This window comes from Ammospiza nelsoni, chromosome 6 (genome assembly GCF_027579445.1).
Source record: "Ammospiza nelsoni isolate bAmmNel1 chromosome 6, bAmmNel1.pri, whole genome shotgun sequence".
In the NCBI taxonomy this organism is placed as follows: Eukaryota; Metazoa; Chordata; class Aves; order Passeriformes; family Passerellidae; genus Ammospiza; species Ammospiza nelsoni.
The window spans coordinates 18516400-18537441 of NC_080638.1; the positions used below are offsets into that span (position 1 = coordinate 18516400).

General features: G+C 43.1%; 2 protein-coding genes across 4 annotated transcripts in view; one reads left to right on the plus strand and one right to left on the minus strand.

The window, feature by feature from the left end:
- The window catches only part of MOB2 (MOB kinase activator 2), a 108940-nt gene extending 90794 nt beyond the window's left edge, over positions 1–18146 (plus strand). For all 3 annotated transcript variants that reach the window (XM_059474620.1, XM_059474619.1, XM_059474618.1), the window contains exons 2-5: positions 7866–8026; positions 9239–9332; positions 15422–15546; positions 16815–18146. In XM_059474620.1, coding sequence (XP_059330603.1) covers positions 7866–8026; positions 9239–9332; positions 15422–15546; positions 16815–17125 — 691 coding nt within the window. In that variant the 3' untranslated portion in view covers positions 17126–18146. The remainder of the gene's footprint in view (positions 1–7865; positions 8027–9238; positions 9333–15421; positions 15547–16814) is intronic.
- TNNI2 (troponin I2, fast skeletal type) overlaps positions 1–21042 on the minus strand; it is a 422570-nt gene that overhangs the window by 232034 nt on the left and 169494 nt on the right. The gene's annotated exons all lie outside the window — the stretch shown is intronic.

The window sequence follows — 21042 nt, forward strand, 5'->3', positions numbered from 1 at the left end:
TTTTGTAGCATTAGCTGAGCTGTGGCGTGCCTGGCCCTGCCTCTGCAGCCTTCTTCCCAGAGCTGCATTGGAGACAAGGTGGGGGACAAGGAGTTGATGTGCCTCTGAGACACCTCTGTGGGCAAACACCCAGTTTGTGCTGGGAGGTGATGTACCAGGGAGGTAAGAAGAATCATAGCTGTCTGGGATGGAAAAGACCCTTGAGGTCATTGAGTCTGCCATTAAACCATATCCACACATCATAAATACTTCCAGGGATGGTGACTCCACCAGTTCTCTGGGCAGTGTGCTCCAGTGCCTGATAACTCTTTGGTGAAGAAGGTTTTTGTGATACACAGCCTTGAGGCCATTTCCTTTTGTCCTGTCCATTGTCACCTGGGAAAAGAGACCTTTTCTTGCTGCAGCCTCCTTTCAGGCAGTTGTAGAGAGTGGTGAGGCAGCCTGAGGCTCCTTTTCTCTTGGCCACACAGCCCCAGCTCAGTCAGCTGTTCCCTGTAAGACTTGTGCTCCAGCCCTTCACCAGCAGGTGGGTGGGTGGGGTCCTACAGAAGGGTCTGATGTACCAGACGTGGCACGGTGCAGGTGCCCCATGTTCTCCTTGCTTTTCCAGCAGCACCAGCTGGAGCTCAGTCTGGCCCTACAGAATGTTTTGGGCTTTCTGTTGAGAAGCAGCATTATGAAATAATGTTATGGCACTTGTCATCCTTAACATGCCTGCCATGCCTTGGCACCGACTGTTTACAGCAGAGCATCCGGAGGCCAAGCAAAGATTCCCTTTTAAGGTAAAGAGCCACTATGAGAATCCCAAAGAAAAAGTTTCCCTGGCATGTGGGGTACATTCTTCTTTCCTCCTCCTCTTAAATAAACTATTAGTAACTTTTAAAAACAGAACAAAAATGAAGCAGCAGGGCCAGAAATGCTGCCAAAGATGCTTTATGCTGTGCAGCCCCCTTAGACCTGTGCAGCAACCAAGCCCTGGAGCTGACCCGGGGCAGGAGAGGGGAAGAATGAAGCTGAGGTCAGAGAAGTCTGTCAGAGACCTGTGGCAAGAGGAGATTGGAATGGAGACTGCCTTAAAAAGCTTGGTCTCCTTCCTTTCTGCAGCCCTGGAGAAAAGCACTGTGCACAGCAATCTGAGAACAATTGCACTGAATGCTGCACTGGGATTTGGACTTGCTTTCCAGTACCTTGCACAGCTTCCTTTCCCATGCTGATGTTCTTTTCTTTCCCAATCCTGAGCGTGGATGTGTACATCCAGGATTTGTGTGCTGTCACATGGCATTTCCAGCTGAAGACTAAGCAGTGATCTGGGTTAAAACAGGACATGGGGTTGCAGAAAAACCTCCAGAGGTGCTAATCTTGTGCTGTTTTAAAGAAAGAGGGGAAATACAAACATCATCTCTAGCGGTGTTCTCAAAGAAAGGGCAGCTTGACTGATGTTTGAAGGAAGCTGTTATTCCCCTTTTTGTGCATGCTGTACAAGTAAACAAAGACACTGAATTACCAAGAAGGGATTTAAGCTTTGTAGTCCTTCTAAGTTTCCAATTCTTGCTCTTAACTGAGGAGAAAATGCAGTGGGCTGCTGGGTAGGAAACTGGACAGCCTTCAAGAGTTTGTTCCTGACCCGTAAGAACTGGCGTAACCTGCTGCTTCATTGTTCTTGTCACTTGGACTCGTAAATTTCAGCTCATAAAACTGTTTCCTTCCTGCTATGAATGGGTTCAGGACTCCCATGCTTACGCAGAATGTTTGTAACCAGAAATTAACTGATAATTTCTTTCCAGTAAAGGGCCACATAAAAAGCCTATAAAGGTAAAAGGTATATCTGTAAGCAGCTGACCTGCTTTACCTTACAAACCTGTAGCTTTCTGTGCATGGAATCCCTGTGTTTTTCCTTTCTGCAAAGGGAGTACATTAGAGGGAGAGACCTCCAATATTGGAATTTTTTTGCCTTAATGTGTTTTACTCCCTCTTCTGTTCCTCTCACGTCCCCTTTGACTCCCAAGGAAGGGAGGAGGAGAGAAGCTAAAATGCAAACATCCAGTACACCTTTAATTCTGAATTCTAAGCCCTTATTCGCTGGAAGAATAAAAACAGTGTTCATAAAGTTTGGCCTGAAGGACTCTGGTACAATGTTGTCTTACTGCCTCTCCAATTTTGTCTTTTAAGAAGCTAACCCTCATCCTTAGAGTGCCAAAAAAGTAGTTTTTGGTAGGATTACTTCACTTTATAGCACTTCGTATAGTGGTGCGTGTTTTGAAACACACCACTTCAAAAAGATATTTTAAAATTACAGGATAAAAACTCAAAGGCCCAGATAGTTTGAGAGATCAGCTAGTTCAGTGTGTAGAGGTGTACTTGGAATTTGGTGTTGCTGTTACAGACAGTAATCTATGTAAAATGTTCTAGTTGGGAGTGCACCATTTAAACCCCAAACTTTTCCAGATTGTGAACTATACAAATTGTAAAATGCAAGCCAAGTTACTAGAAAATAACCCCAAACCCTTGAGTGTTGTTTTTAATATAATTTTGTAATATTTCTGTGGGCATCTTTGGTTTTGATGTTCCTTAAAACAGTTTTTTTTTCTTTTTCTGTCATTTTTTGTGTGCATTGCTGTGGACTGCAGAGCTGTACTCTCACCAACACTAATGGACCATGTCACAGCTGGATTGGCAACAGTGGAATTTGGCACAAATTCTCTTCTGAATTTGCGGGGATTGCTAGGATTATAGCAGCTAACCTTGTGTAAGGCATGGGGTCAGTTGCTAAAAAAAGCCCACAAAATCCCACCACATTAATCAGAAAATATGTGTCTTTGTCCTGTAAGGTTCTTGATCCATGGTGATTTTCATCCTCACAGACTTGAGAGGCTTGTGAGTTTCGAAGTTTGTGAACAGAGACAGATTTGCCATGTGAGGCCTGTCAGACCTGTTCTGTAAATTTTCCAATGGAAATTGGAGTGTTTGAGATTTGGTTGGAATCTGAAACTGGTGCATGATCCAGAGGGAGTGATGGCAGTTCTACCTGCAGCTCTGGTCATCACCACTATAGGCTTTTAAAATAACTTCTTTAACTTTCTAAAGTTACTCTTACTTCCATTTTAATGTGCCAGACTAAAATGAGAAAACCCACTGATGACATTTCCTTCCATAAGAAGAAGTAAACAGCCATTCATCCCAATGGTTAGTGTGGTGTGGAGGATGGAGAAGGGTGATCAAAGTATCATCAGTTGTCTTTGAAGAGATTTCAGTTTCAGATGCAATGTGAGAAGCTGCACAGCTTGCTGGGGACAGCAAGAAATTATTTTAGCTGTGCTGATTTGCTCTGGAAAAAAGGAATCCTGAACTTGTAGAGATTATCTAAAATAACATGGTCAGTGTAGGGAAGTTTGGCATTTAATAAATCATTAGTCTTCCCTCTGTATGATCAGCCTGGATGCCTGGTACAATTCTGAAGTGAACTACCTCAGGTTATGAAGCACATCCCCACTGGGATGTGGAGGCAGAGTCCTGGTCCTTCTTCAGCTAAATCAGATTGCTTCATGCGTGCTTCTTTCCAAACAAACCGTGTTGGTCTGCACTGAAGCACATCTTTAGTATTTGTACCGTGAATCAGCTTTGAGTCTTACAGACAGAGTCTGCTCTGAAATGGGAATAGCATTCCTCAAAATGGTATTAAAACTAAACTTTGGTGGTGATTTGAAGATTTCTTGGTTTTTAAACCAAGAAATTACTGAGCATCTGATCAAGAAGGAAATGACAGAGAAAGATTAGAGGAGGATCATTATTAACTGACATGGGATAAGAAAGCAAGTTGGGAAATTGGCAATTTTCTTTGATCTTAACAAAGCAGTTAGACTGGGGGGAAAAAAATAATCAGTGAGGGTGTCACTTGGTGGAGTGTCTTCTAGCTCTCTTTCTCCAGTGAAATCCAGGCAAACTTGCAGCTCATGTGTGTTGTAGCTGGACACAAGGCTGAGTATGGCAGCCCTGCGAGAAGCATGAGTATTGTACAGTCTTGGCCTGGTGCCAGTTTCTGAACCTTCTTCTAAGATTTCAGGCAAGCCATCTCTCTTCTGCCATTTCCCATCACTTTTCCCTCTCTGAAATTTATTTTTGGGTGTGACTTGACCTGTGGCATCACGTTCAATTGAGTGCCTAAAACCAGAGGCAGACCTAACCCGGGAATTGTCTGTGGAATTAGTTTGTACTCTGGTTTGCCTGTCACTAAAAACTGTGAAGTGCTGTCCCTTTGGGTTCCCTAAAGAGATTTCTTTCCTTAGTTAGCATTTAAGTACTGATAGACAGGACTTGTGGACAGCTGTAATCCACCAGACTGCTGCATAACAGCTACTTCTGCAGCTGCTTGGGTGATACAGTTGATGTGGCATGGACATGTTAAGACAAATTTAGCAGAATTCTCTAATTTTTGAAGAAAGACTCATGTAAACTTTAATCAGGATTTGGAGTGCCTATAGCTCTGTTTGGAAAATTCTGTTCTTTTTGCGGTCTTAGATGACACTTAGTTATGTTTTCCAATAAACAGTCATTTGCAGGTGATGAATTTTGATGTTTCCTAAAGAGAACAGTAAAACTACTGTTCTTGACATTTTTTTATTCGTGTACTTTAAACATAAAATGAAAAATTAAGGAAAGCATCTTGAATGAGAAGAGCTCGCAAAAAGGAGGTAATGGATGTGTCACTTTGTGCCTTTGGAGTTGAGTCCAGCTGGTGTTTTCTTAAGAGGTTTTTGAAACAGCAGTGAGCTTGGATGTAGGCCTGAGCAGAGGGAAGGAAGTTTATTCCTGAACTTTGCACTATTTGGTAATCCTGGTAGTTGTGAACAAGCTTTGGTTTGTGTGGAATATGGAAGTATCCTTGGTTGAGTCTTAATCATATGTAATTGTGTTTCTAAACCAAGGTTTTTTTCATACTGCTGTATTATGCTCCAGCTTTGTAAGTTTAAAAAGAAAATACTTTACACTATGGGCTGGTATTGATAGTTCCCAAACTAAACTTACAGTTTTACAGCCTAGATTAAGCATGACTGAATTAATTTGAGTAAGTCACTAGAACCTAAGTTCTGCCTAATTGGAGAGGGATACATGGCCCAGTTCAAAATGACATTTTTAAGGCTAGATTTTATGTTTGTGCTGCACAGGGCAATTTGACATTCAGGTTTCAGTGGTGTGAATAAATCCTTTGATAACAGTGATTCTGGGTATTTTGCAGGTTCTGTGGTGATAACCAAGAGGATTTTATGAAACGAGCCAAAGTTTTGGATAGGGGCAGAGCATGGGATTCTTCAGGAAGCTTTTGTCTGAAGTGCTTCAGTTCCAGCACCAGGCAGTTGTGGAAAGACTTACACAATCTATTTAAAAGACTCCAGGTGGCTGCGTGTACTGATCCAATAGAGAATTGACATTTGTGTGAAAATGAGAGGCTTTGGATTCTGCCAAAGGACAGTGTAGTGTTGTTTGCAGTAGCAAACTTGTGAAATATATTTAGTGTTGAATTTTTGTTTATTCTCTTGAAATGGGGAAGAGATGCTGCAGTGAGGATGAGGCACACCCCACCCATTCCCATGTGATGGAAGACTTACCTCAGTCTCTGTGTCTTGCTTCCTTCTGTGGTTTCCCTCCACAGCCTGACTCTGACAGACTGTCTTTGGCCTCTTTGTCTCTCTCTTCCCTCCTCCTCCTCACAGAAGACTGCTCTTAGCTGATGTGGCACAGCCCTAACCTGGGGCCCTTGGTTTAATTATCATGAACTACAGCAAAGACAGAAACTCTATCCAAACTGCTTCTCACTGATAACTTTTTTCCCCGAGTGTGGTTAATGCGGTTTGTCAAACCAGTCTCAGAAGCTGAAGGTATTTTCTGCATGACTGTTACTAGAACTATAATTTAACTAAAAAAAAAAAAAAAAATCAATTTATCCTTGAATGCCAGAATCCTCGCCCCCTCCCTCCCCAGCCAAACAAAACCCAGAAACCACTAAATGTAGCAAATGCAAGGGTTTGAAAACAGAAATAGTCTGACAACCAGGAACTGTTATCTAACCGAGCAACCCCTCTGTATTAAGAGCCTTGCACTGAGGAACAACTGGTTCTCACATCCTAAAACATCCCCTTGTAGAGCAGCTATGAGAATTAGTCCTTTAGTTTGGTTTCATTCTGTCTTTGTATTCTTTAGAAAGACGTTCTATGTTGTATTATTTAAAAAGATGTCACAGGCATCTCCTCTTAAACCATGAAGCCCACCTTTCTCATTAACACTGGAATGAATGAAGGTGTGACCATCTGTTCCCTGCCAGACACCTGCAGTGCTTTCTGCACATCTCTGTAAGTGCATCATGGGGCTGTAAGGGTGTATTGTGCTGCTGTCACCAAGCTTTCCTCATGGTGGCCTTTCTGACGTCCCTCTAGTCTTAATTTACAATTTAGAGAGACGTGTGACAAGACTCAACACAAGTTTAAGCCAGTGAGCAGTGGCAGTGCTGGTGACCAAAGTTAAAGTGCTGCTTTCCTGCGGAAAGCACAGCTTGGTCTCTGCCTGCTCCAGGAGGGATTATGTGGATGATGAATCTCTCTGAAGATGGGTTTAATAAACAGATCAGTAAAGAGCCCATGAAGAGAGAAAACTGAGTGATCATATTTCCTTTAAGAAGAGGACTGAAACTTCAAACACCATTCCAGGAAAGATGTGTATCACATCCTCACAGCAAAAATTAAGCCTGCATGTATCTCAGACAGGAACACAGCTGGAAGATTATTTAAGTGTGTTAAGAGCCAAAATGTGAAGTCTGTTTCCTTTGGATGAGATCTCAATGAGTTTTGACAGCAAACTTAATGCAGTCATCTGCAAAGGTGGGCTTGTCTTGACTTTACAGATCCTTAAAAATCACTTCAATGAAGACAGCCTGACATTAAAAAAGAACTGGCATCTCTTCCTTGTTTTTACATTTTAATGGACAGCAAGTATTGTCCTATGATTGTGCCTCACCATTAAATAGCTCTTCTGTCTCTGCTTAGGTAGATTTTTTACCTGTAGGAACACATGGATGTTTGACCACATAGCCTAAAAGACCAAAGTGCTTGACCCACTGTCCTTCCTACCGAATCTTTGGTCCAGGGTTTGGTTGAGAGTCTATTTAGAAAACAAGTGAGAGGAACACTAGTGATTACAGCAAACACTTTACAGATTGGAGATGAGAAGTCACAATATGCCATGGAGATAAATGTCTTGTTTGGCATGTGGTTTCTGTGCTTTTATAAATGGAAGGTTATTTCATAAATGCATTCGATTTCCAAGGGTTTTCAGAAAAACATGAACTCAACTCTTTCTGTCCCAGGTAACCCTAGAATTGAGAAAACAGGTATTTTTGTGCTTATCACTGCTTTTAGCTGGAGTCACAGACATTCACTTAAGAAGCCTTCTGATAGGGCTGGAGAGCAGGGAATGCTGTAGGCTTTGAAGGAGCAGCACCAGCTTTTCCAGCTGTCTTCTTGCAGCAGCCAGATTTGCTGTTTCTCAGACTCCTGTTCTGCAGGTGAGCAGGAACTGCCCATGTGAGCACCAGCACAGCAGGTTGTTGGTGCTCACATGGGCTCCTTCAGGCACAGAGCTTGTCACCACTGTTCACAGGCCTGAGGAGAGACCAGTGCTCTCCCAGGAGTTTGTAATCTCATCTGGCCAAAGGGCAGGGGAGATGGAGCAGCAAAATGAAGCTGCTGGGGAAGGAAATGCAGGAGGAGCAGTGTAAAGGCAAATACAGGAGTTTGGATGAACCAGCTGCCCTCAGGTTTCTGTAGCTGTTCAACAGTAGAACTAACCCCACTTCTCTCTTTTTTAATCTTTTGCAGGAAGTCCAAGGGAAAGCCAAATGGTAAGAAGCCAGCACCAGAAGAGAAGAAGCTTTACCTAGAGCCAGAATACACAAAATCCAGAATTACCGACTTCGAGTTTAAGGAACTAGTGATGTTACCACGGGAAATAGACCTCAATGAGTGGCTTGCCAGCAACAGTGAGTATTATGTTCATACAGCTCTGAGCTTGCTGTCCATCCTCAAGAGGCCATTCATTCACTCTTTTTGCTGTTTTCAGTGCTTAGAGAAACACTCAGTGACTATTTATGCTTACTGTGTAATGCGTGTCATTATACCTTCAGTGGTAATCAAGCTGTCTCATGCACAGCGCAGCTGTGCTCAGCAGCATGAAAGCCTTGATGCATTTCCTCCTTGCAGCCTCCTCCCTGTGGCACTGAGGGCACTGCAGTTTTGGATGCTCTTTGCAGAACCATCAAGATCTCCGTTGACTGCTTGCTAAACTGGCTGGTTCTGCATGTTTCTGACTCCAGCTACTGATCTTCGAGAAGCATTGTAAAAATGGAGTTTCTAAAGACTTATATGTAAAGCAACCTAGGCCTAAAGCCAGAAGTTGTGAAGTCTTTTGGTCAGATTTTTTCCTCCCCACTCCTTCCATATCTTGGTTGAATTATTGTGGATTTCAACAGTAGACAGGCTGAAATTCAGAGATGTGAACAGCTACTGTGACTGAATGCTGTCCCTGTGCACTTCAGCCCTGACTTGCTGTACTTTCCTGGGCTACTCCTGCCTGTCCTCACCTGCATCTGTGGCCCACTCATGTTTATGTTTTCACCACAGTGTGTGGTAGAAGCAAGAAACTACTTTAAACTGCACACTAGGAAAGTTTATAGACACTCATTAAGAAAAGGTGAGGTTCCCCGTGAGAAGTATTAAGAAGTTAAATTATCTCAGGAGATTTTTAAAAAGTAGAAGTGTACTAGGTTTCATGCTGCTTGTTTTTACAAGGAGACATATTTTGAAAACTAAAAGTGATGTTTTCTAGCCACTGTAGATTTTAAGTCTGACTTCAAAAGAATGTAGCAAATTGTTTGCCTTCAGCTTATAGCAGAGTATTCTACTGTAAAGGTGAGGCTGATGACGGAGACACTTTCCAGTCTTGCTGCTTTGTGAGTAATAAGAGCTAATGCATCATGGTGCTTTCATCTTAAATCAAAACAAGAGCTTTCATTCTGTGTACCTCTTTGTTTTGCAGTTCATCATTAGGCTCATTTAGCTAAATCATGTTTAAATTCGTATGCAAGCTCAAGACTGAGGTTGTTTCACTTGCTGTATTTAAATAATTGTCTGGAGGATAACCAGTGTTTGAAAGTATTTTACTTCTGAATTTCTTTCCTTTGTTTATTTTTCAGCAACAACTTTCTTTCATCACATCAACTTACAGTATAGTACAATCTCAGAATTCTGTACAGGAGAGTCATGTCAGACCATGGCAGTGTGCAATACGTAAGTCAGTATTTTCATTTGTTACATGTGCAAGGTTTCCATGTCGTCAGAGTCTCCTGGGGGAGGATATTGGTGTTGGATGGCACCGGGCAAGTGTTTACAGCAGGTCTCTACTTGTTGAGAATGTGTCAGCTGTGCATCCTCTCCCTTCAGCAGGGAAATGTGATGGAAATCTGTTTTTGTGGAGGACTGGAAGGATGAGAATCTCTGAGTGCTCTGAGCTGGCTTTATAAGGTCAGATCAGAGAGCAAATGACCACGTGTGTGCTTGGGGGAGAGGGAAAGGAGGGTGTTAAGGGAACTTCCTTGTCTGACCATCCAGGAGCCACTGTGGCAGTCAGTGCACAGCTGCACACCCCACACTCACTCAGGCCAGCTTTTCTCACTGGCTTGACCCAGGTTTTCCATAGCAAAGTTTTGGGTTTCCAGATCCTTAAAATTACCTTTGTACAGTAACTAAATAACCTCATAACAGCTCAATCCTGTGCCTCCAGGGAGGGGCCCCAAGCAAAGGGAATTCTGGGCTTTTATAGTCTCACAGTTGAAAAAGCCTGAGTGAGTCTTGGGGTTGTCAGCTCCTGCTGTGTCTCTGGGTGTCACCTGGCTGGGTCACACGTGCCCATGTCCTTTGCTGTGTCCCTGCCATGCAGAGCTCAGCCCTGAGCCTGCAGTGCAGCTGTACCTGCACAGAGTGCTCCTGAGCAAGGGCAGGGCAGGACTGTGTACTGGCCACAGTGCTGGGTTCCAAGGAAGGCAGGGCAGAGGAGGTGAGTTGTGAAAACCTCAGAGGGTGCTTCTGAGAGCTGGAATGCTGACACAGCTCCAGGCTGCTGGTGGATAACCTCTACACGGGCTCTCTGCCTGAGCCCCTGGGCACAGAGGACACAAGTGGCAGGTTTGCAAGAGTAAGGAAAACTTTTGGTTTGGCATTTTTCTGCCTCTATAACTTAGAAGACTTTTAACATGGACTAGCAGTTAGCTCTGGAAGAAAGCTTTGTAGTGTTACTGGACAGTGTGAATATCAGAAAAGTTACGATAAACTTCTGCTCCTGATGAGCACAGTCCAACATGGTGGAATATGAGATCTAGTCAAGTATGAATATGCCTGTTGTGTTTTGGGGTTTTTTCCCTCCAGCATGTGTTGATAGTCCTTTTCTTCCCTCCTCTTGCATTTCCAGGGGTTAATTTACTTGAGATGGATTTTAAAAGAGACAACTGGGTAGCAATGTCATAGTACATCAAACAACATCCCAGGGCATGTATGCAACAGAACCTCTATTTTGTATCTCTGACAATCATTACACAATTCTTAAAAGGAAAGCCTTGCTTAATGTACTGGTCTATCTTGTAGACTTGAAGTTAATATCAGGGGCTTTCTTTGAGAGCACTTAAAAGCATGTAAAGTGTATGGAGGGTATTTTTGCATGTAGAAGGAGGAATGATAGCTGTCAGAGAGTTAAAGGCCATGCTAGAGACTTTGAAACCAAGCTGGAAGAGAAGGTAATAAATCTCTGCTGGACCCCGATTTTATCAAAAGGAGACAGCTTGTCTCTAAATAAGAAATGGTGAGCAGTAAGATGAGTATTTTGTTGATTCTTGTTCCCAAGCATGCTCATGTTTAAATTCCTGATGTAGCACTGGCAGTCCCAAGCACAGAGTTCAGCTGTTTATCCACTTGGCTGGTGGGAAATAGTGGCTAAGAGGAGGTGGTGGTTGTGAACCTGCATTAGTGTTGCTCCATTCTGCTCTACTGAGCCTTTAACAAGAGTTTTCTGTAAGCACCTTGTGCTGCAGAATAAAGAGAGGAAGTGCCTGTAGGCAACTGCAGCTGTAGCCTGTATTTTTAGTGGTAGGGACTGATAGCAGAATGTTCCTATCCTTTGTTTTGGAAAACTGAAAAATTGTGCTATTTGGGAATAACAGGAAGCATGTCTACACTTGGGTGAAGCACTTAAAATGGCTTGTGTGTAGCTAAATCATAACAACCTCAGTACCTTCCTGTACTTGGGGGCAGGTGGCTGATTCACATCTGCACACTGGAGGCTGTTTGCTTCTAGCAAATGTGTGGGTCTGTGAAAAAGCCACCAAGGTGAGATCAGCTGCTTACACACCTCAGCACAGTTCAGCTCTGTGGGCCCCTTTCATAACCCTGTTCTCCAAATCCTGATCTTTTTGTTCTGCCTTTCCTAGCTCTGGTAAGCTGAGGATGTGCTTGTTGTGTTGGAGAAGCACCAGTTGCTGTGGCTCATTGTGCCTTGGACCTGTCTCCAGTGTTCAAGGAGAGACACCTGAACACTGGTGTCAGTTGCTGATTAACCTGGGGGACAGTGCAGGCTTAGCCTTCTGTGGCTGTGATCTGTTTGTTGCTCTCCTTTGGAGTAAAATAGCATCTGGCTATATAAGATTGCCATAGAATTACAGTACCTTGGAATTTAGGTGCAGTTTGCCATTGTTTCCCATGCTGATTTCTTGGGTAGTTCCATATGAAAGTCTGCATTCTGTTCCACTTTTATATTTTCCCTGCTGAGTACTTTATTATGCATTTTGGATCACACCATTCCGGTCATGCCTAAGAAAGGCTTTTTTTATTTATGGTTGAGATGTTCAAGTAACTACTGAGAACTGGTTGCTTGTCAAGTTACTTGACATTCAGATTGCACTGCAAGTACCCAGTCCTAAATTTAAAGTATTTGCTGGCACAATAAGCACTGGTTGAAGTTAAATATTTGAGTTAAGGTTTTAACATCTGAGAGAAGCTGCAGCCAAGTGACAAACTGCAGACAGATGCAGCTTTCAGCCCTCTGTCAGATACATGAGATAGCACAGCCATCTGCACACAGCAAGGAGGAGAATTTCTGCTTATGGTCACTAGGAGACATCTAACCAAAACTTAGTCTCAGTGTAGAACAGATGGAAGCATTTGCTGGCAAGGTGGGATAATGCCAAGAGAAATACCATAGTGGCCAGTTATCCTCAAATTTTAATGAGGGTGAATGAATACAACTTTGGGAATTACTTAATTTTGCTCATTAATATGTTTATTACTTGTTGTAAAGCAGGTACTATATTTTAACATGGTATTTGCTATTAAAATTTAGTATGCTTTATAGCTTATTATTACACAAACCAGCTTTAAAGCACCCTGAGCTATAAACTGGTTTTCTAGCTGACATTTAGGTACAACTCCTCTAAGTGCTGCAATGAGTGTAATAAATAAGAGCCTGTGTAAGTGCTGTACATAAAAGAATAAGTCTACAAAACTCCTGAGATAGAAATGAAAGATGGATGCAAACTTTCAGGAAGGCCACCTTTCAAAATGTTTTTGTCCAGTGAAATCCCTTAATTGGTAATGCTTATCACTCTTTTTTTCCTAATCTTAGTCTCTTTTCTCATGTTTATCTTGCCCTTAGTGTCTCTGCATAGGGAGGGTATTTCCTCCTTGAGTGCTTAATTCAAATCTGTAAGTTTTACATTTTCTTACATTTAAGTTCCCCCAGCTATATGATTTTACATGATGCCTCCTTTCTCTTCTCTGCCATCCAAACACTGCTTAGCCCCTGTGAAGCCATCAGAGCTGTTCCAGCTGCTCACAAGCACTATACTCCTGCCTCTGCCTCTCTATCCTGCTTTCTTCATGTTGCCTGTTTTTTGGTATTTCTGCCAGGACTGTCTCTCCTTCCTTTCCAGGCAAAATAATTTCCTGTATATGCTGTATATGCTTTTCCCTCCTTCCAAAAGCCTTTCTTGTATATTGGTGTAACTCCTGTTCTGCCTTGGATTCTGTGTCGTCAACACCAGCCCAGAATGTTTTAGAGGAAAAGGGATAAAGTACATAGATATATTAAGATGCAGTATTGTGATTTCACATATGTTAAGCTTCATTATTTGTATCACAGGCTTTTCTCTGGTAAACCCATAGTCATTTCTCCCTGGGATTTAGAACAGAGCTGCAGATTCCTCATACTCTTCATACTGGGGAGATTTAAATCTGCAGTTTTTGAAAAGTGCCCTTAAGTCTCATCCTCTTGTCCTTTCTGCTTCCCATCCATTCCCTAATATGGGGCTGTGCTGTCACAGTGCCAGTGGTGGAATGCAATTAGGCTTCTGTGCCCAAGTGAGCCCTTGCATGGCCCCAGAGTGCTCCTATCCTGTTGGTGGAGATAACCAGCGTGGGTGGAAGCCGTGTACCAGGTGCGAGATGTTCATGGCACGTCAGGGGCTCGCTCCTCTCTGCCTCTGAGAGCTGGGAATCTGTTCAACAGCACCTGGAACATGAGGAAAACACATGACTCTAATCAACAGGACAGTCCCTGTAGTTATCCCCTTGCTGTTAATGATTCTCCTGTTTAATTCCAGGTTTGCATAGTAATTTCCTAATTTTCAAGAAAAGGCAGAAAGGCTGGGCAGTGGGATGCTTGAGCAGATTTATTCACTTACATGAGAATATAAGTGAACTTGTACAGTTGCCAAATTGTTTCTTTTGACTAAAATCCAATTATCAACACTCAGTTTTGCACCTAAGGGCAGCTCTAAACTGTGCTTTCTGTCTTGCAGTTGAGGATTCCTGCAGCATGAGAGAGCTGCTGGGGTAGAACAGTGCAGCCTCTGCTCCTGGTGACAAGCACTGTCTTAAGGCCCAGAATAAGGCAGAATTGCCCGAGTCTGTCTCTCTCTGCAGGAGGAGGCAAACAAGGCTGTGTTGGTGCACTACATTGTGTAATTCCTTAGAGGTGGATTGTACAAAGGAAGTGAGCAGTGGTGAAGAGCACAGTCTGTGCCTAAGGGCCCAAGTGCTGGGTTTGATGCCTGACATAGCTCTGAAAAGAAATTTTGACTCCTGCTGTTTTCACTCACTCACCTTTTTACTCAATTTTGCAGTCAATTCTTTTCTCTCTAATAAAGGACAGAGTGACCAAATACTACATAGTGAAAAGGAGCTGAAAGAAAAATTCTAAAACCTTACTTTACCTTTCCTCTCCTGACTTGAACTATTCTACTTATTTTTGCAGCTTCCTCTTGTTTTCACATGGCTTGGGGCATGGACTGTGATAGTGTTATTGGGGAAGACCAGTACAATGGATTTCTTACCAGCCCTGTCATGATATAGGACTGTGTCTTGAGCTTAGACTGTCTGAAGAAAGTTCATAAACTGGAACTCAGAGCTCTTCTAATGTGACATAGGAATAAAAACTTCAAAAATGTTTTCCTGAATTTATTATCTATAAAACTGTCTGCCTAATCAAGTGGGTAGCTGCTCTCAGTAGCAGTTAGAGATGCTTTAATTAACCATGACTTTTTCTTAAAAAGGAACAAACATTTAGTTGTTTTGTAGCCTTCAGATTGTCTGTCAACTGAAGGATGGCTGCAGTTAATCAAAATTATTATGGCTAACTGATTGAATTATGGTTGCTTTTGGAGGGCTAGTATCTCCTGGTAAAATGCAACAGGAATATTCACTGATGGCAGAATCACATGTAAATTCAAGTGTTTGGGGGAGACTGTAACCCAAGGAGCAGAGTTCGCTGCTGGCATGGATGTGCAGAAGGGGCCTGAAAACTTCCCCCGGGGCTGTACTTTGGAACAGGATTTGGAACACCTGAAATCACAGCAAGTGCTGGAGAGCCCCCAGGCTGGGAAAGGTGGTGTTCTGGAGCCACCGTCTGACTGTTTCACAGTATTGCACTACAGAACTAATGCATGCTCTCTAATGTTAAGCATCAGAAGTTCATCAGTCCGTCACTGCAATGTTGTTGCCCCTTAAATATAGTTCAGTAATGCTTTCCTGTACATTTATCATTTATACAGACTGTATGTAAATCTGTCATGGATAGGGAATTATCACTCCCTCAGCAGAACTCCTCCCCTTGTAGTCTTGTCAGCAAGGCTTTCTGTGCTTGGTGCTGCCACCTGCACTCTGGCCTAGACTGACAGGGAGAGACAAAATCGGCCAACACAAGTTCAAGTTCTTCGATGCAGAAAGAAGTGAATCTCCTCTGTAGCAGCTGTTGTTTTGTATTACTTGGACAGAGCCCCTTGGAGGAGTAGCTGAGGAGCAGTGTGATGTGGTGACCCTGTCCCTTCTCTCCACAGACAGTACTACTGGTATGATGAGCGGGGAAAGAAGATCAAGTGCACTGCTCCTCAGTACGTTGACTTCGTCATGAGTTCGGTGCAGAAACTAGTGACAGATGAGGATGTCTTTCCAACAAAATACGGTACGGCTGCTGCCTGGGGCTCTTGGGGTGCCATCAGTCAAGTGAGAGTTGGTATTCATCTGTGAATAACAGCTTTCTCACTTTTGTCTGATGGGTTTTAGTTTGGTTTCTTTTGTAGTTTTGGTTGTTTGGGTTTTTTTTTTAAGGAAGATTATAACTTTGGTTGATGGTTGCAGTAAAAGAAGACTTACCCTCTTAGATGTGTGAACTAGGGTGGAAGTCTCACAAACCTGACCCCTTGGCCTATATCTCATCATCAGTACCCTTTTTCTTCAGGCATTTTGAGATGATCTAGCCTGGATTTATAGAGGATAAAATTCTGAAAACAGTCAGCATTTGTGTGTTCAATACAGTTTGTTGATAGCAAACTTCAACCTTTGTGTGCCTTTACTATTTCCATTAGAGCCTCAATGCATTAAGAAATGTGGGTAATAAATTGGATTGCAGCAATCTGGCTTGCTTTCTTTGCCCAAGGCTCTGCATTGTCTCTCATAGTGTTTGCCATACAAAGATTGCCTTTCCCATACAAAGATTAAATAAGAATGTGATTTTTAGAGCTGAAAAGCAATAGCAAAGTAATTTTATCTCAAATTTGTATCCTAACAAGATTGCTACATGCAATGCCTTTGGTTAAGGGGAAGAAAATAGAAACTTGAAGCTATTGCAGGTGGGCTTAATCAGAACTAAAAGCAGCTGGCTTCATGAGCCACTTCAAGAGGTAATTGGGAAACTAGGACATTACAAATATAGGACATTACAATATAGAAAACATTAGGCTAGTAGCCTTTGCTTACAACGGAGGTAGTTTCTTTCCCCTTTGATAGAATTTCAGTATGTTCAAGGGAACATGGTATATAAATTATGTACAAACTGCCACACACCACCAAGGCCCATGTACCTTGGCTTCCATTTTAGGATCTCTGAACTGATGTTTCAGGGGAAAATCCACTCCTGGACAAACTAGATAAGGACACAGAAGAACCTCTCATTTTTACAGCCTGTAGCTAAAAAGGTAGTGGCTTTAGAGAAGAACTACACTTGCTGCCTGATTTTTGAACCCTTAAGGTTTAAAATTTAACTTCAAATGAAAATGCATAATATTTGCCTTAGCCTTGTCCCCCAAATTCCTGTCAAAAGAGGGTGATACGACACAGGGCCCTCAGGTTGTTTGCTACGTAAGTTGAGCGGGTTGCTCTTACCCAGGTGCTGCTGTGGGGCTGACAGCAAGCAGCTGGTGCTATCATGGTGTTTCTCCGTCTTCCTTTCAGGCAAGGAATTCCCAAACTCATTTGAGTCCCTAGTGAAGAAGATCTGCAAGTACCTGTTCCATGTGCTGGCCCATATCTACTCCTCACACTTTAAGGAGACTTTGGCACTGGAGCTGCACGGACATTTAAACACACTCTACACACACTTTATCCTATTCATCAGGGAGTTCAACCTCGTGGACCCTAAAGAGACCACCATCATGGATGACCTCACGGAGGTCCTCTGCAGCAGCAGCGGGAGCAGCAGTAACGGGAGCGGCAACGGGAGCAGCAACAGCGCAGGAGCACAGAACCACGTGAAAGAGAGATGAGCCCTCCTCCTGGACCCAAACTAACATTCTGAACAGTATAATCCATTGTGTGTATGTGTATGTATATGTTCAGATATACATACCGGCATATACCGTGATGAAAGCTGACCGCAGAGATGCTGCCACGCAGGACGCGCAGTCGTTCGGGGCTGTACGGAGCTTTGGGTTCTTGCGCCAGCCGGCGAGAAGTTGCACCAATTTTATTTTATTTTCTGTCCACTCCTCCTTTTACCTATTCAGATGGATGATGAGTGCTGTTTTTAGAGAAGAGCCAAGCTTGAGAGTGGGGCCACTCTTGGTTTTTTTGTTTTGTTTTGTTTTTTTTTCCTCCTTTTGTTTGGTTGGTTGGTTTTCTATTTTTCTTTCTTTGGTCTTGAGTGCAAGCCCTTTGGTCTTTCTAGGATGGTGGTCCTGCCATTTAAAAAGTATCTATTATATTATAAGAAGTAACTTTTACTTTGAAGTGGCTTAAAATGCAGGTTTGTTTGGGGTTTTTTTTTGGGGAGGGGGGTGGTTTTTGATTTGGTTTTACATAGACTGCCCCTTACCCTGCCAAAAGCTCCCCTACTGAGTGCATCTTGCCCTTTGTTAGCTTGGAATGGGAAGAAACTCCTGGCTTGACTAGAGTAGCAACTAGGAGCTTGCTACACGTTGAAAGTGGGCAAGATTCTCCAGTTGTCCCCTCTACTCGGTCACAAGGTGTGAACGTGCAAGAGGATCCACAAACCTTTCTGCTTATTGCTCCTACAACATATATACTCTTTTCTCTGCTCCCCTGCCTCTTCTTTTCCCAGGCACACCTGCACAGGTAACAGGAGTGGGATCACTGCAGTCCAAAACCATGTGCAAGAGTCACCACCATTTGCTTTCCCTTGAACAGAGGCCCGGGGAAGGGGGGAGAAGGGTATACTGAGTCAGTCACCGCCTGTGCTAGAAAGATGGCTGTTGGCATAAAATTATATTGTTGGCTTATTTTAGTTCATCTGTTCTATAATAATAAAAACAAATCTATCAGCCACAAGCTTTGTTTTCATGTGTGCAGCGTCAGAAGTCACCAGACCCCCACCCCTAGAGCCTCCCTTCCACCACTGAATGCTGCTGGCCCTGCTGGCAGCCAGCTTTATAAATAATGGGTTGTTTTCCACCCTGTGATCTTACACTTATTATTATAATTCCTTGCTTTTTCCAGTAGCCCTAGGAACAGCCTCCCCAGGAATTACAAAGATATGCACCTCTTGGAGAGGGGCAGGTTTCCTCTTTATGCACACATCCAATATGAAAATGCAGTGAGTTCTTGGATAACTTGAAGCAAATACTGAACCACAGCATCTCTGGATACAGTATTACATCAGTACTGTATCTGGACAGTGATATTCCTTTCTTTCCTTCAAGTTTCCAATGAATTCTTGCAGTCATTTTTTCCAGCTGGGGAAATGCCAGATTTTACTTGTATTTGTTCTGTAAAAGCTGTCAAAGCTACTGTTTTTGGTCATTACCTGAGGCCTATGAATGATTAATAACTGACCTGGCATAAATCTGAGAAGGTTTTCCAGAATGAAGTCTGCACCTGTCTTAAAAAAGGTAGTAGAGAAGAGGAAGGTAGAACAAGTGCAAAGAAAAAAGTGAAGGAAAGGCACAACAAAGAAATTAAAAATAATAATTAAAAAAATTCCATAAACCAAAGAACAAAGCATGAGCAGGAAAGGACAGGAAAAAAAAGGAAAAGCACAAGCAAGAAAAAAGCTTGTGAAGAAGAGTGCATAGCAATAACAGATAATGACAAGTGTTCAAATGAGAAAAAGACTAAATCATGAAAGTGCCATAAAGAGCAGCAAAAAGGCATGAGCACAAGAGAAGGGAAAAGCAGGAGTGAGGGCTGGGTGGAGGGATTGAAAGCAACCTCAAAACTTGTGATGCCAGACTTGTCCTGTATTGTTTGTTTCTGGATTGTGGATGCCTCTCGCTGACCTGCTCAGGTGAGTTGCTGTTACTATAGTGGTCAGGAGCACTCCTTCCCCACCGTGTCCTCCTGCTGCAGCCTCCATGTCCAGACAAATATTCTCATTCAGTCCCCATGCTGATGTGAGCTTTTCCATGACAATTCCCTGCACTTCAGTCTGGAGGGAAAAGCAGGGGTCAGCAGAAGGAACAGTGCCATTGGTAAGGCCCCTCTGCTGCTTGCCCTGAGAATAAAGTTCAAGAAACAGAGAGCCAGAGACAACCAGTCAAACCCAAGTGACTTCTGGTAATTCACGATCTTCCTGTAAAAATGCACTTGCAGTTGTGTTTGCTAAAAAACCATTTACAGCTGAAGAATTTGAGAAAGATTGACTTGAACAAGAGGCAGTTCAACCCTGGAAAGACTGACCTGGCTCTTGAGTTTCCAATCACCACACGGTGATGTCCATGTTGAACAAAAGGGGGACTGTGCCTTAACTTCCCATTGGCGAACTGGCAGAACCTCGTAGCAAGTCTGGGAACACACGTGTTGGCTCCAGGCAGCAAACAATGCAGCTGCCAGGAGAGCAGTGCAGTCCCACACAACAATGCAGCTGCCAGGAGAGCAATGCAGTGCCACGCATCAATGCAGCTGCCAGGAGAGCAGTGCAGTCCCACACATCAATGCAACTGCCAGGAGAGCAGTGCAGTCCCACACATCAATGCAGCTGCCAGGAGAACAGTGCAGTCCCACACATCAATGCAGCTGCCAGGAGAGCAATGCAGTCCCACGCATCAATGCAGCTGCCAGGAGAGCAGTGCAGTCCCACGGTACCTCTGGAGGAGCCTGCTGCTGTTCATGGCAGCTGTCCCAGCTTCACTCTGCAGGCATTTGCTATTCCTGAAAGCACAGGCGCTTCCTCTGCTGGGGTAATCGCTTTATATTTTACAAGCAGTTAACAAGAACACAAATAATGAATCCTGTTGTGGTGTGGCCTATCTTGTTGGGTTTAGCAGTGGGAATAAGGAAAACACTGAAATGGCGCCAACACCAATGTTCTTCTAAATGTTACTGTAAAGCTCAGCCCCAAGGCATCCCACGGTATTTCAGAGCTTACTGAATTACACTGTAGGAACTTCAGATACAGAAATGCCACTAAGCCTTCAGAGCTTGTCACTGACTTCCTCCCATGCTTGGAACATGTCACCAATGCGCACACTGTGAGCACTGGGCCTGAATTCACCTGGGACTAACAGGCTTAGGCCTTCTAACATTGAAATGATGAATGAAATATTAAATTTTCATATGAAATTATCATATGAAATATGAAATTTTCATATTGTTACTTTAAATATGCTTTGTAAATTGTTAAAAGTACTATCAGAACAACAGAGACAACTTAATTACCCTACATCCTATGCCACCCTATCCTTAAAGATCATGACAGACCATACCATGGTTTGACCAACCATGGTTGCTAAATAAATAAAATACCACAGAAAAACAACCAAACACTACTAGAAAAACACATTCTTGAACCATCTAGGCACACACACCCTCATCCTGCCATAGATTGGCAGGCCTTACCTTGTCAAACTCAGTTTTACACCTGCCAGTTCAAAATCCTAAAACCACAGCAAAGCAAAAGCTGTCACAGGGCTGAAGTCTTTCACTTAAAGCCAGCAACTGTCCTGTGTGCATTTTGGGCATCCTGTTCTTGGCATTTGGTACTCTGCAAACACAAGTGATGTGCAGAAGAGCTGAGGTTGTGTAAGTTTACAGTATATATCAATTTATAGGGTGAATTTTTCAGGGTATCAAGTTGAAACTTTCCCCTATTTTGCTATTATCCCTGAGTTTTTGAGGTGGCAGCATCCATAGGAAATCCAAGCCTCAGTGCCTGTAAATAAAAACAGAAGGAGAAGAATTTCTCTATCCATGCCATCTGGAGTGAACACCAGCAGGTAAGCAAGGTCGG